Below are 14,598 nucleotides of genomic sequence, written 5' to 3' on the forward strand. Positions count from 1 at the left end.
TTTATGAAACGGGCCCCTGGTTAATGAAATTTTCAATACATTTTTCATGAGCAAATGTTGTTACAGTTAAAATGATGTTAATCATTAAATCAAAGAAAAAAAAAAGGTAAATCATAGCACACACCTTTGTAGTGCTACCCAAGACATCCTTGGAATATAATAAAATATTTTCCAATGCACTGATAATTTCACGTATTACTGATAGTATCTCAACAATGTATAAAGAAGTTCAATTTGAGATAATTACCATGTCCTTCAAAATCTTGAGGAACCATGTGTACACTGGTTTGAATTTGATATAATTTCATTTAACCCACAACACACTGTACAGTCCTGTACAGAATGCATTGAGATGCCATACACTAATAGTAAAAGGGTTAATCCTTGTAGAAAAAAAAAAATAAATCACAATGTTCAGTTATCTCAATCAATGCAGGTGACAAAGATTTCAGTGATCTTTTAGTGATAACTGTAGTAAAAAATCACTGCCAAAATCAGGATGCTCTTTGGTATTTTACAAGATTCATCCACCTGATAAACTTTTTGAGCATACAAGCTACCACACCATACCATATCACTGGAGCAAGTATCTATAATCTTCATCATCTAATTTTTGTTTGAACAAAACAGAACAGAGATACAGTATACAAACCTACAGCCCAGAGAGCCCCCAAATACTCTTATAATCTTGTAGAATTGCTATTTAGCGATTAGAAATACGAAACTGATACATAAGATGATTATAAATTTCGTCTATTGTCGATTTCCCTTCATGTTCTTTACTGCTCCAAAATCAAATGAAATGAAATGTATCTGCACTTGTATGCAAAAATTTGAGACTATATCTTCCTAAATACCTTCTCTGCAGCCATCATGAGTGGCGTCATACCACTCTTGTGGCTCTTGTTGACAATAGCGCCATTGAGGATGAGCGCCTTGACAATATCGTCTTGGTGGTGTGAACACGCCAGCATGAGGGGCGTGGTGCCCAGGCTATCTGAGTCCTCCAGACTCCTGGGCCCAGCCTGCTGCAACATGTGGACCACTGCCTGGGTGTCCCCACTGGTGATGGCCAGTCTTAGGGCCTCTGTGTATAGAGTAAAAAAGTGGCTATTTATCATAGTTGATATCATCACTGACATCATCATCCTGATCACCATCATCATCATTATCATTGTCATCATCACCATCATCATCATTATCATTGTCATCATCACCATAATCACCATCATCACAATCATCATTATCATCAAGGTCAGTTGTAGAGGTGTAGGGTCTCTGTGTGAAGAGCAAACATGAGGCGACATATCATCATCATCATCATCACATCATCATCATCATCATCATCATCATCATCACATCATCGTCATCATCACCATCACCACCATTATCACCATTATCATCAACACCACTATCATTATCATCATCACCACTATCTTCATCAGCAACACTGTAATCATCATTATTATCTTTATCGTCCTTATTATCACCATCACATCATCAAAACACAACAGCAACTGAAGATAAAAACAGAATTCCCTTTGAACAGACCATCTTTCTAATAGCCACACATGATTCTCAGAAGGAATGCTCCTACCAGTTACAGTGGCATGAGGGGTCTGAGGACTGTTTCTGTCCCCAGAGATCAGGCACAGGTCCTCTGCAAGTCAGCCCCTTGCTCTAGCAAGTCCCAAAACCAAGCACAACGGGATGATCTGAAGCAAACCAAGTCTCTTTTGCCACCGTGTCATATATGCATGTACATGTAGACGTATTTGTATATTATATATATGCGTTTTCAGTAGTATGAAAGGGCTATAATAGTTCTATCTTCTTACCGAATGTAGCCAAGGAACTGCCTCCCTGATGTGCCGTTGTCGAGGGAGAAATGTCGCTGTTGCCAGCAGGAATGCCAGATGAAGGACCTGGGGGAAGGGTAAGTCAGCTCAAGATGAATGGCATGGCTGGGAATGAAGTGGTCCAACAAGCATGGCACAATCCTCTAGTCATCGGTTTTCTTTGTGACCTAATGTCATATCGACAGTCCTGTCTAAATCTGCACACTTTGGACTGGTGCAACAAGCAATCTCTCTGATATGTACATATTTTCATTTTGTAAGCAGAAGTTATTGGTAGGTTCAACAATACAAGTCACATTTGTAGTGCCATGAGATCCACATGACTTGTGGTCTGATTTACTGATATATGATATGGAATGGGCTGTAAGTAACCTTGAAGAACAAAGATACTGACCTTCAAGGGAACTTTGCCTGTTGAATGGCATGGGGACATCCTGGCCCACCACCGGAACCTCCATTGAGGCCGAATCCTGTCTTGGTCTCCGGTCAGGCCTGTCCAGAGGTCTGCTGATATGGGCAGGGCCTTGTGCATCAATCCTCTGGATCTGCCTCTCCATCTCCGACAGTGGCTGCGGCTGGCCTGGGGCAGGTTCTTCTGACCGGTAGGCATTGGCTAGGCTGGTGTCCACCCGCAGTTCAGCCATCTGGTGCTGTTGCTGCTGCTGGGGCTGCTGCTGGGGCTGCTCCAAGGTTCTGTCCCCTGGCCCTCTCTCCAGGGACACACCCTCCTCCCTCCTGGTGGGCGGAGACACCAGCTTGCTCAATTTGTCCTTCAGGCTCTGAACCTTGGCGCTGTTCCTGCCATGAGCTGAAGACAGCTGAAAGGACTGAAGCTTGTCAAATGCATTGCGCTCACCGCTGCGACTGCCCGGGTAAGTGGGGCTCTTTTGGCTAGAGAGGTAGGACTTGGGACTCGGCGTGCTCGCCGTATAACTGGTGGTTGGAGCTTGGGGTGCAGTCGGCGAACTGAGGGGTGATTTCAGGTCTGAAGTTCTTCTCTGGATGCCCTCACTGAGGGGCATTAGAGGGGAGGGTTTGGGCAAGGATGTTGAGAGGGAGGCAAAAAGGGATGCAGGAGGAGTTGGTGGTTGGAATTGGGATGTTGATTGGGCAGTCGGCTCTTGGCTCTTGTCCCCTCTGCTCTTACCACCATCACCACATTCAAACTTGCCTTTCAGATCGTTACTTTCTGTTTGCACATTTCCCACTGGTGGCCTTGTCTTCTCAAACAAGTTTACTTCTTGCACTTTATATTCATGTTTCTGTGATTCACTGGGGTATCTATTAAAGAGAGACCTATGGAGCAGGCTTCCATCAAGACTTCCACTGTCCGCTTGGGAGAGATTGGAATCTCTACCACCACCACCACCACTTTGCAACAGAGTGAAGGGTGATCTGTGGTGGTCTGCTTCAGGGGGCGTTGGCAGGTTGCTGAGCGTCTTATCGAAGGCTGGGCTCCCCTTTGATACGATGGGCACTGCGCAACTCTCCTCGCTCTTGAGGTCATCCACAGAGGCTGGCTGATTGCTGGTCTGCAAAGAAAGGGTGCTGCTCTGATTGCACAATAAGCCCTCCTCTACGCCTGGTGGGCTCTTGGGGGTCAGGGTGGGGCTCTTGGGGGTCAGGACAGGATCGCTTATCTGCTTGTCTGCATCGTCCACCTCTGGAGTGGGCAGCACGTCAGCAATGTCCTGCAGCTGATTGGGCAGTGCTGACTCCTGGGAGTCTGGATGTTCTGACTTCTCATCAGCTTTGCAGAGGTCTCCGAAGAATGCAGCATAAGTATTGGAGGTTTTGTCAGACGATGGCGAATCTGGTGTCATATCCAGCTGGTTTGCATGCAAGAGAAAACAAGAAGAACATTTAATCCAAGTCACAATATTACGCAAACTAAAGAATAAAATCTTCTGGGTGGTGGTTGCTGAAACCAAAAGTGTTCTACTTCAGCTAGCTACTGGTGTTAAAAATAGGACTTTGGAGCAATAGGATGGCTCTCACCTCCTGGGATAGAGTACTGGAGTTGGAGTTGGAGGAGTGGCAGGAATTTGACCCTGAAGACTCCAACTTGCAGGGGGTTGTGACCCCTGACCCTGAGGAGGCTGCCCTCTCTTGGTTGGACTTCTCTTCCAGCTGTGCGATGGTCAGGACCTGCTCAGAGGGCAGGGCAGACCGGTAGAGATTGGCCGAGTTCTCGGAAGTGTCCAGAGCTGAGGGGCTCATCATCAGTGTGCGCTTGGTGGCACTCTCCAGTGAACCAAGCATCTAAGATAGTTAGTCGAGTACAAACAGAAAAGAAAAAAATCAAAACATTATGTCAATCTTTACTCCATCAAAGGAAACTTATTTCATTTTCAGTTCACACTTCTGAAAGTTACCTGGAAGAAATCTACACCTAGTTTCAGGCAGTGTGACCATGCCCAACGGGTACTGGACTCACCTCAAGGTCCACCATTTTCTTTGTTTTCTTGTGACCTTTGAGCCTCTCCCGCTTCTGCTTGTCTCTTTTCATCCTCTTTTCCTTCCTCCTCTTCTTGGTCTCCTCTTTGGTCTCCTGGTCCTTCTGTTTGTTTTCCTCCGCTTCCCTCCTTGCATCCAGCACCGCCCTCCGACTCTTTACCTATTGGTCCACAACAAGAGCAGTATGGTACGCAGAGTTGGGCGAGTATGTTAGGAGGCTACTTACTGGGTATCTATTCACAGTGAGGATGTAACTGTAAGGCTACTGTGAAAACATCAAACTTGGAAAACACCAAAGATCAAAACACTGCACTCTCCAAATGAATAGATACAGTCTTGGGGGACGTTTCTTGCTCCGTCAGTATGTTTACTGGATTAATTGTAGAGCATGTTGCACCTGAGAAAGTTGCAGAACTACAATGTAATGGACATTTAAGCCTATGCCACACACTCACACACACACACACATACACTCAGCATGCACTATATTCTTTTGATATGTACTTCAAAAATTTAGAGAAACATTTCAGCTTCCCTCATTTTTAAAAAATCATAACTGCTTTAAACCACACTTAATCTAAGAAATTCATGTGGTAATACCTCATGATACACACATACAACAGACTGTACACAACTCTTAATCTATACATGTATTATATATCCCTATGTTCAGCCATAAAATAAGAAGTACATGGAAATCACACAGTATGATTTACGCCATTAGCGTATTACCTAATAACTTTGGAACTTTGAACATCATGACTCGTAGTGTACTTACAACACAGATGACATACAAATGTGGGTGTAGTGTACTGTAGAACAGCACACTGCCACACTTACAACTCGCATTGTCCTGTCACACATAGATTGCAGTAATAGGGTACCAGCAACTGAATAGCAATAGAGCTGAGACCACTATGTGTCAAAGTCATCCAACATCACACAAATACTGTATGAGCTGTTATTTTCGTGAGCGTTTAATTTTCGGAATTTCACGAATCACAGTTGGATTTAACAACACCCGAAAATGTCTCCATGCACTAGGGTAATATTGCATTAACATTAGTATCTGCATCAGTTTGCAAAAACAACATCTCACGAAATGACCTCTTCATTCGGGATAATATCTGTACACAAAAATAACAGCATATACAGTATGGTGTGACCGGAAGTCTTCACACCACACTGCAAGACTCACCTTGGAGTACATATCTGTGCCAAATGATATGGGGATCAGACCCTTTTCCAGTTGATCCCAGAATGGCTCCTTCAGTAACGCCTCGGGCGATACCTCCAGGATATCCTCAGGCACTGGGACAGCCGGCTCTTCTTTCGCCCCCTCCTCTCCATTCTTTGCATCTTTGATCCCACTGTCACCTGCGACCTCCCCCTCATCATCGCCTTCTTCTTCGACTACAGTTTTCCTCCTCCCCCTCTGGTATTTCTTCGGCATCATTTCCTGCTCTATCTCCTCCTTCTCGTCGCTGTCGTCATCACCTTCATCATCGTCATCGTCATCATCTTCCTCACCCTCGTCGGTGCTGGCGCTTACTCTCCGGTCCCTCTTCTCCTCGGCGGCGGGAATCTCCTCCTCGTACTTTCTCCTTTTCTTCCGCTTCTTCTTCTTGGGCTGCGCCATGGCACGCTTCGGCGCCTGTCTCTCCTTAGGGGGTGCCACGCTTTCCTTTTCAGGACGCTGGGCCCTAGCGACTCCCTGTGCGTTAAATGAGGACAGGATGCATTCATTAGCACGTGTTTGAGCATGCCAGTAACAAGGACGATGACAGAACTGTGTTAACATTGGAGATGAAACTTGCTATATATGGTCCGGTAGTGTGCTGGGAATGCAAACCTCTCTCCTTCAACATTAGTGGACCACTAGCATGTCAAAAAATTTGTAACACAAATTTACAAGACCATGTATACTACACCACTGAAAAGATTATTCGCATCTAGGTACATGTATGCTGAACAAGGTAAACATAGGGAACTCACTGAATTCTATGACAAGAAATCATACAACTCTGAATAGTTAATAACTGAAACTGCAACAACTTTTTGAATTAGATGCTCTCAGAAAATGTTATGATGTTGATCATTTTCTTTTTTAATATAGTATAATTATTCTTTAATTTGTTTTGTTATGTTCTTTGTTGATATTTGTACTAGCTTTCCATATTTTCACCTGATTTTGTTTTGTTTCTGTATCTTGGATTTGTTTTATTTATTTCAACTGTTATGTTTTCACAGCTTCTCTGAAAAACAACCTCGTTGGCTGAGGGAAGACTTGTAATAAACCAGTGACTACACTTCACATACAAAACAAACAACCAGCATTTTCGGTTACAAAAAAAAAAAAGACTCTTACTCAGTCTTGCTTTGCCATGAAGATGGTGCTATAATGCAGAATGGTACATGTCTCCCTTTTTTTCTTTCTTTTTTGTTGTTGGTGCCATCACTTGAAACAGGTATTTTGTAGGGGCCCAATTAATGAAAGCATACAAGCACATGTATCTCTTCATGCCCTGCAGTATTATTAAGGGGAAATCTATATTGAGGGTCATTTTATGGTTCATTATTGATGCAAGTTTCACCTGTAGAAAATGTAGTTACCAGAAAAAAAAAAGAAACAAATTCTTATACAACTATGTTTTATGAGATTTTGTGTATCTTGCCCTAACCACCGAGAGGAACTTCCTGGCTACTAAACTTTGGTCACTCATGACAACACTGGACATACTTCTTGAATTTATCCAGAATAACAGACCACAGAGTGAAATGCCAGTTGATCTCTGAAAACATGACTCATCCAAGTACAATCACAATATACAGTATTTCCATGGGAGAATACTCAATGTGTCATTAGTAAAATGAGTATGTGTTTTCAGCATTTCAGTTCCTTGAATTACATTTTCATATTTGATGAAATTGTGAAACATTTGGCTTCATCTGGCAGAAGCTGATTCTGAATCAGCAGTTTACGAGATGACTTTCATATTCAACTTTCTAATGGTTTCAATCAAAATTGATGAATAAAGTTGTAAAAAAAATGGTCAATATAGGAACAACTACTGCTAATATTACGGTGTGTTTATATTGACTATATGCTGATAACATTGAGAAAGTGAGAAAAGTAATGCCAGCAACAGGTCAATAGCACAATCAGGGTATGCAATTGTGTAACAGGGCAAAAATGAAAAAACTTGGTGAAAATGCTTTTTTTGTTGTTTGTTGTAGCTGAGTGTTCAAATTTACATTTCATGTAAAGAAAGAGTCAAAATTTTGCATTAAACTGTGCATAAATTAGCATTTAAATTAGGGGTGTCGAATTACATTGAAATGACTAATATATTGGAAAAATTCATTTTAAAAAAGGGGAATGTTTTTTTCATCTGATATTGCTGTTAGATATTCCTGATAAATATCCCTTTCATTCACCACCAGCACATAGCCATGACATATCACAAAATATGAATAAATTTCATATTTTCACTTCTCGAAATGGATGATCAATTTTGTAGGCATTATTTTGAATTCAAATAAAACCACTTTTACATATTTTATCATATTTCACTTTTGCCAAAGAGTGAAGAGGCGAAACTTTCAGGAATAGGTAACAGACATATAGTGGCCATTATTACAAATTTTTATGAAATTAGGGCTGGTACTTTGGAAGATATGATATTTTTCATCAAAAAATTATCTGTACAGTTTGACCTTGAATGTGCGCACAGTGTTTGGATCAATTCTCATATTTGTACACACAGATAGAAGAATGAATGTGAGATTTATGATGACTTGAGTTGATATCCAAGCTGTGACACTCAAACAATGACATATTAAGCCAAAATACTATGTTTTTGCTTATGATATCTTTAGAAATTGAACAAGCATTGAAATATGAACACTGAACACTTAATATCATATGACCTTCATGCAGTATAACATGGGCGTGTATCGCACTTTTTTATGCTCAGCAATTTGTAAAAATATAAAAAAATAAGTTCCTATTGCTCAAATTTGCTAAAATTTTCAGACAATAGATTTCTACATATGTACAATTCATGGTTAAAAAAACAAGGATATTCAATAAGGGGAAAAGATTCTTTAAAGTAGTCAAATTAGGATATACCTCACTGAAAATACTGAAAAACGGCTGCACTTATTTTCCTCAGCATTTGAAAATGGCTCAAAACTCAAAACTGGCTGAACATTTATTGGCAAACAGCGCACCATATTGTAGTGTGTCTTCAGTACTTTCAGGAAAAGCAGAAAAATAAGCTGTTTCTCCATGTATAGCTGTACAGCATGGGTTAAAAGGTCACAATGTCACAAAAATAAGCCAGCATTACACTCCTACCAGGATGGGACTTCAGACCTTATAACTTTCTCCAGCTGAAAGAACCACTGTTTTTTATTGCATGCAAGCAATGCCAGGAAAAAATCCATTAATTTGATACCAAACACATAGGGGTAGACTTAAAATATGAACCTCAAATCTTGCTTTTACGTAAGTTGTAAAACGCTTTTTTTGACGCATTACGTGGGTTTTGGGGGACTTTTTGGTAATTAATCTTTAAAAATTAACAGTAAATGAGAAGAAATTAGCTATTGTCTTACCACATGTGATTACTGATGTCTTAGCATGCTGCATGTGAATTTTTAAGTCAGTTGGTGCATTCTTTTAGAAGTTACAATTTTTTAAAGTGAGAAAGTCATGATTGCATACCCTGATTGTGCTTATCACCAACAGTGATACTGATAATAATAGTGATGACAAAGTGTAAAGTTGCCTTTCTAAAGCTAAAAAACACATGAATTATAACTATTGATAAAAGACTACAGAAGAAATCAATATTTGTTTTAAAACACCAACTATACCTATTATCAGCATCAATACTGACAATGATGAAAAGCGTATCAGGGCAATTGCCCCCCATCCCGGCTAAATACTGGTTAGTGATAAGGTTAGAATTAAGATTAGGCTTCAAAGGGCATATACATGTAGTTTGGGTTAGGGTTAGGATTAGGGTTAGAGTCAGGAGAAAGGTCTGGGGTAATTGCCCTAGACCCGATGAAAAGTGATGGTAAGGATGGGGGGGGGGGGGTGGTGATAGTTACCTTTGTTGCCTTCTTTTTCTCCTCCTTAGCAACATACTCATCAATGAGGTCCTCACAGGTAAGAAGGTTCTCCTTTGGTTCCCAAGTGTCGTCCTCCACCCCATAGCCTTTCCATCTCACCTTATACAGCGTCTTATCCTGTAAGTGCACAGGGAGTTCAAAAAAGCAGGGCAAAGAACTGTTACTGATTGGTCGCTTGCAGTCACATGGTCTTAAAGGAAGTTTCACATCACACTCAACATCAGTTTTAAAGGGAAAATGTACTTAATTCTCAACTTTACGTTTATGAAAAACAACAATCAATATTCAAAAAAAGAAAGCACCGAAAAAGAATTTTACTGCGGAACCAAGAGTAATTCATGGAATTTTGGGGTTTCAAATGTTTTTTCCAGGAATCAGTGATGCCAGTCAAATTCACTATGTATATTATAGGGTGATGATGCCACTGCCTAACAAGTCTATCACCATGTTAAATACAGAGTGTAAGAAATACAAATATATAGCAAATAATTGTCATTGATTGGTCATGATAGGGAGGTGTTATGAAAGAAGAAAGAAGAATCTACAAGTGTATTCATTGCCTCTATGCTCCCTATCACTCGAGTTATTCACTCTGTTGCTGGTGTGAATAAATCACTTTCAAAAAAGTAAGCACTTTTACATTATGCCAACATCACAACAAACATAGCAAGCAGCAGTTCACTGCCCTTTTCAATATCTTCAACAGTAATCAATTTGTGTGCATAGAACACAACAGGTGAATAAAAATATGCAAAATGATACTTTTGAAGTCTGTAAAATGCAACTACAGTTGAACCTCTCGTATCCGGACAAGTCGGGACCGGGGCTCATCCGGATAAGGGATTTGGCCGGATACGGGAGACTCAATGCTTTATGCATGTGCATATACATACACATGTACTGATGTAGCCCATTGTAGTACCACATGTAGTAATGTGTATACTGCAACCTTTTCATTGTTACATGTGAGAGGACTCAAGCGCATAATCTTGTGTCCATGTTCTTGCGATGATTTGGGGATGTTTGCGGATGTTAAAATGTCTGAAGGTAAGCAATTTCGAAGGAAATTTGATGTAATGTATGTTAATCATGTTGGAAGTAATACGTAATTCATGTGTGTTTGTGTAGGAGTTCTCAAGGAGTTGGGAATCCCCCTTTCCTCCCGTAATTATCAAAAAAAAAAAAAATCTCGGCGAGAATGCGTCCGTATAATAGAGAGATCCAGATAAAGGGAGGCCGGATAAGAGAGGTTCAACTGTACAATGTAGAGTAAGAAGTTTATACATTAGCCAAATATATATGCTTAGATGTCAGTTTTTTATTCAAAAGATACAACATACTACCATTTCATTTTTATTTTTATTTTTATTTTTTTTTTTGGGGGGGGCATTAATAACAAGAAGAAAAACAGGAATAATTTGCTCTGTATCATATTGTACTAGAGTTCTATACAACATGTAAAGGATTTCAACATTTCCTCTGAAATGTGGTTTAAACTTGTCAGAATTAAGGACCAAATCTTTATTTGTCATTGATATCCAAACTCTATAGAAGAGCATCTTGGAGCATGGAATATCAAAGCCAGTGAAATACAAAGCATATTATATGACTGTGTCACGCTACAGAACCTAGATGCATAAATTTGCACACATTGTGAAGAGATTCCACTCCTCCTTTACTCAAAACACTTCCAGGTTATAAGCAGACTTACGGTTTAAAGCAAGATTCTATACTAGACATGAAACGTCGTCTTTTAGATTCTACATTTAACTTCAAGTTGACTTTAACCAAAAAAGTATATTAAAGCTGATTGCGAAGGGCTTTCATGAAGTTAACAAAAATAAACAAACAAACTGCCAAATTAGACATATTTAAGCAAAGTTACAATTTGTTTACGTTTAGAAATGAATATAAAAGGCATGATTACAGACAAAATGTGTATCTGCAAATGCAATGAAATGGCTTTGATTATTGGAAGAATCTTCCTATCTACATTGTATAGGCCCTAAATATAAACTGTGACATTGGGGGAATACTGAAATTTGTCTGAGTCGGCCTTCTACTGTACATATGAATATATAGGTCTACCTGTCAAATCTGCTCTAGCTTTATCTTCTTTTCGTTTTTGTCAATAATATTTACATGAATTGGGTTATCTAGAGTAGCCTTGAAAATACAGAACCACCTTACAGGTCTACATCTTTGCACATGTAAGCCTATACGTACATCTCATAACATGAATAAACTAGAAATGTCGCCATGGCGACTGGTATGCCTCCGCCACAATGCATGATTCTCCTAATAGGTCTATAGTACATGTGGACAATGTGTGATTACATTTTCACGAAATTGGCAAAATATTAACATGACATGTTTGTCACAAATGTATTGAATGTTCACCTTCCCTGACCTATGTTTAATTGGATGAATAGGAGAGCATGTATTTGGGGATTTAAGAACTTTAACTTCGACTTTGACCCTTTCAAAATTCATAAGTTTACGCACTTGAGTAATTTTCAAGGTATGGAGAAAAAGTGCAATTTCTGTATTGAACAGTAAATTGTTATCATTTTCATCTGGCCTTTGTGATTCATAAGAGAATCACTGTCAGGCAGAACATACATAAATATGTACAAAGTTTAAAGATAACTTGAGCCACTTCTGAGAGCCGGCCAATGAGAAAACTATAGATGGCAGCCAACTCAAACCAGTCAGCTAAAGATTAACTCATAAGGGCACATTTTCAACATTGTCATATAAATTCTCTCTTGTTGATGGATGCCCAGAGGGATTGAGTGGTGAATGTTGCTGTTTTGTGATCCAGAAAGCACTAAAATATTTCAATACCGGTAATATAGATATCCCCTAAATTGCAGAGAAGCGAACGAGTGCATTCTAACTGTGAGGTGAGACGCATACCAGTACATGTATGTATACCTCGTATGATATGCATGAGAGAGGGAGAGAGAGAGATGGGGGGGGGGGGGGTAGAGGGATAGGGAGAACAAGAAAGAAAGGGAGAGTGCAGTGTCTAATCCCATCCAGGCTGGGATGTGAATATAATGGAGTGTGTGTATCGTGGGTTGTGTGTACAAGTGCACCCAGGGTCACAGCTTAGGTGTGTATCCTTTCCTCTATTCAGTGCTGTTCGGACACAAACACACACAGATCAACATAGAGAGAGAGAGAGAGAGAGAGACACACACACACACACACACACACAGAGCACACATGAGTACACACACACACACACACACACACACACACAGTAATAGGGTGCAGGTCTTCACACTCAGTGTGAGCTCGCTCTGTGTAGCTTCAATGCAGGGGATATTCAACTTCATGAGCATATTGAACAAAGAGCGGGCGTGCAGCCATGCACTGTGTGTGTGTGTAGTGTACCAGTGGCTGTATTCAACGCTCAGTTTCTGTACAGCACCATATTGTCCTTTGCAGTCACGCACTGAGGATGTCTGGTCACTGTACACTACATTGTAGCTGAACTGGTCACTTTCCTCCTTTATTGGTGTTTATGGGAACAGCAAGTTGCACATGAGGGGAACAATTACCATACATAACCACACACAGGCAACTATGGAGGTGAGTATATTTTACAGTTTATAAAACATTCTATTGCCGTGAAGAAACTGTCATTCAATATTTGCTCTAAAACAGATGCTTTAATAAGAAATATGTGAAATGATGCTGTTGTAACACAAGGGAAAGGATGAATGTGCAATACTGGCCAAAAGAATGTGCGAACACTCAGTTTTATCTTACAAATAGAACATAGTACCAGTACATGTATCCCATCGCAATTAATCAACTATCGCTGGGCCATGGCACATGCATCCAACGATCTTCTGCTCGAGATGGTGTGGCATGCGACTTGTTGGGGAAATACAGTACTGCAGGGTACGATGGATCACCACATGGCATTCTATGCAGTACCTTCACACTACTGAACCAGGATGGATCTTGATCAAAGAATATTCATGTCGGGAACTGACTTCTGTTACTTACTTTTAATCTCAAAATGTTCCAAAACATACTGGCAAATTGCATCAGCAAGATTTTTAAATTTCTTGGGAGACCCTTGTGATATATTGCAAGCAAATTCCAAATCGTAGTGAAAGATAATTATTTAGCCCTTCTGAGGACTATGATATGTACCTGTAAGTAGATCTTATGTTAAAGGGACTGTACAGTACTGGTTGAGGGGGGGACTCATGTTTTGAACATTCCTAAGTGAGATAATGAGAAACCGATTATGAAATATGAAAGACCGTGTAATTTCAAGAAGGATTCAATGTTTATATGGTGAAAATTGGTTTTCAAATGGCTGAGATATCAACAACAAAAAACCGATAATAATAACAGGCAACAGGCCACGCCTTTTATTAGGATCTCTTGGTTTCACCTTGTTTTTGGATATCTCAGCCATTTCAAAACCATTTTTCATCAAATAAACTTTTGATACCCCCTTTAGAATTGCATGCCCTTTGACATCTCATAGAGTGGTTTCTGAATATCGAGCTCAAAACATTAAAAGCTACATTGTAAATCCTCACCTCACCCAAACTGTATACACCCTTTTAAATGTGATTCTTTGATGGATTTAACAACTTGATTCAAGTAACCTTTCAGTGCAAGACAGCAGGCATGACTAGTAAACTGCGCCATACACTGTACAAGTACAATGTATTGTGCTGAATTTAAGTAGGCACTGCATCCCTTCACAAATTGTGATACTAGTCGCGAAGAAATCAGATTCCTTTGTGGTGTGGTGTTGATGTTAATCTGGAATGCAATCACTAGTTGACGACAATAGCTCATTCAGAATTTTTTTTTTGTCTATTTCACATTCCTTATTCTAGATGTTATGAGATTTGCTTGTGGCAAGTTCAATATCTTCTCTTACAATCGCTTGCATGAGAACATTGTGAGAAATCAGGTTTACTGAGCATCTATTCTAATAGACGGTTGAGTAAATTTATTGCTAGTTATTGCCTCAATCACTCCAAATGTAGTGAGCAGCTTTCATGTCATAATTCCTTCTGGCAAGTCACAGAGTAGCCAATAATTAATACAAGATGATAGTAATTTCTTTTTCGTTTTGAAAATACAACTGAATTTAGGG

At 40.0% G+C, this 14,598-nt stretch overlaps 1 protein-coding gene across 1 annotated transcript in view; it reads right to left on the reverse strand.

The window, feature by feature from the left end:
- The window catches only part of LOC139710726 (uncharacterized), a 44,381-nt gene that overhangs the window by 8,043 nt on the left and 21,740 nt on the right, over positions 1-14,598 (reverse strand). Inside the window, exons 2-8 of the mRNA XM_071622644.1 lie at positions 9,438-9,575; positions 5,515-6,030; positions 4,297-4,476; positions 3,858-4,121; positions 2,254-3,688; positions 1,839-1,925; positions 858-1,087 (exon numbers count right to left, since the gene is read on the reverse strand). Of these exons, the coding sequence (XP_071478745.1) occupies positions 858-1,087; positions 1,839-1,925; positions 2,254-3,688; positions 3,858-4,121; positions 4,297-4,476; positions 5,515-6,030; positions 9,438-9,575 (2,850 nt within the window). The remainder of the gene's footprint in view (positions 1-857; positions 1,088-1,838; positions 1,926-2,253; positions 3,689-3,857; positions 4,122-4,296; positions 4,477-5,514; positions 6,031-9,437; positions 9,576-14,598) is intronic.

This window comes from Diadema antillarum, unplaced genomic scaffold (genome assembly GCF_040938485.1).
Source record: "Diadema antillarum isolate AM-2024a unplaced genomic scaffold, OU_Dant_1.0 seq00001558_RagTag, whole genome shotgun sequence".
NCBI lineage: Eukaryota > Metazoa > Echinodermata > Echinoidea > Diadematoida > Diadematidae > Diadema > Diadema antillarum.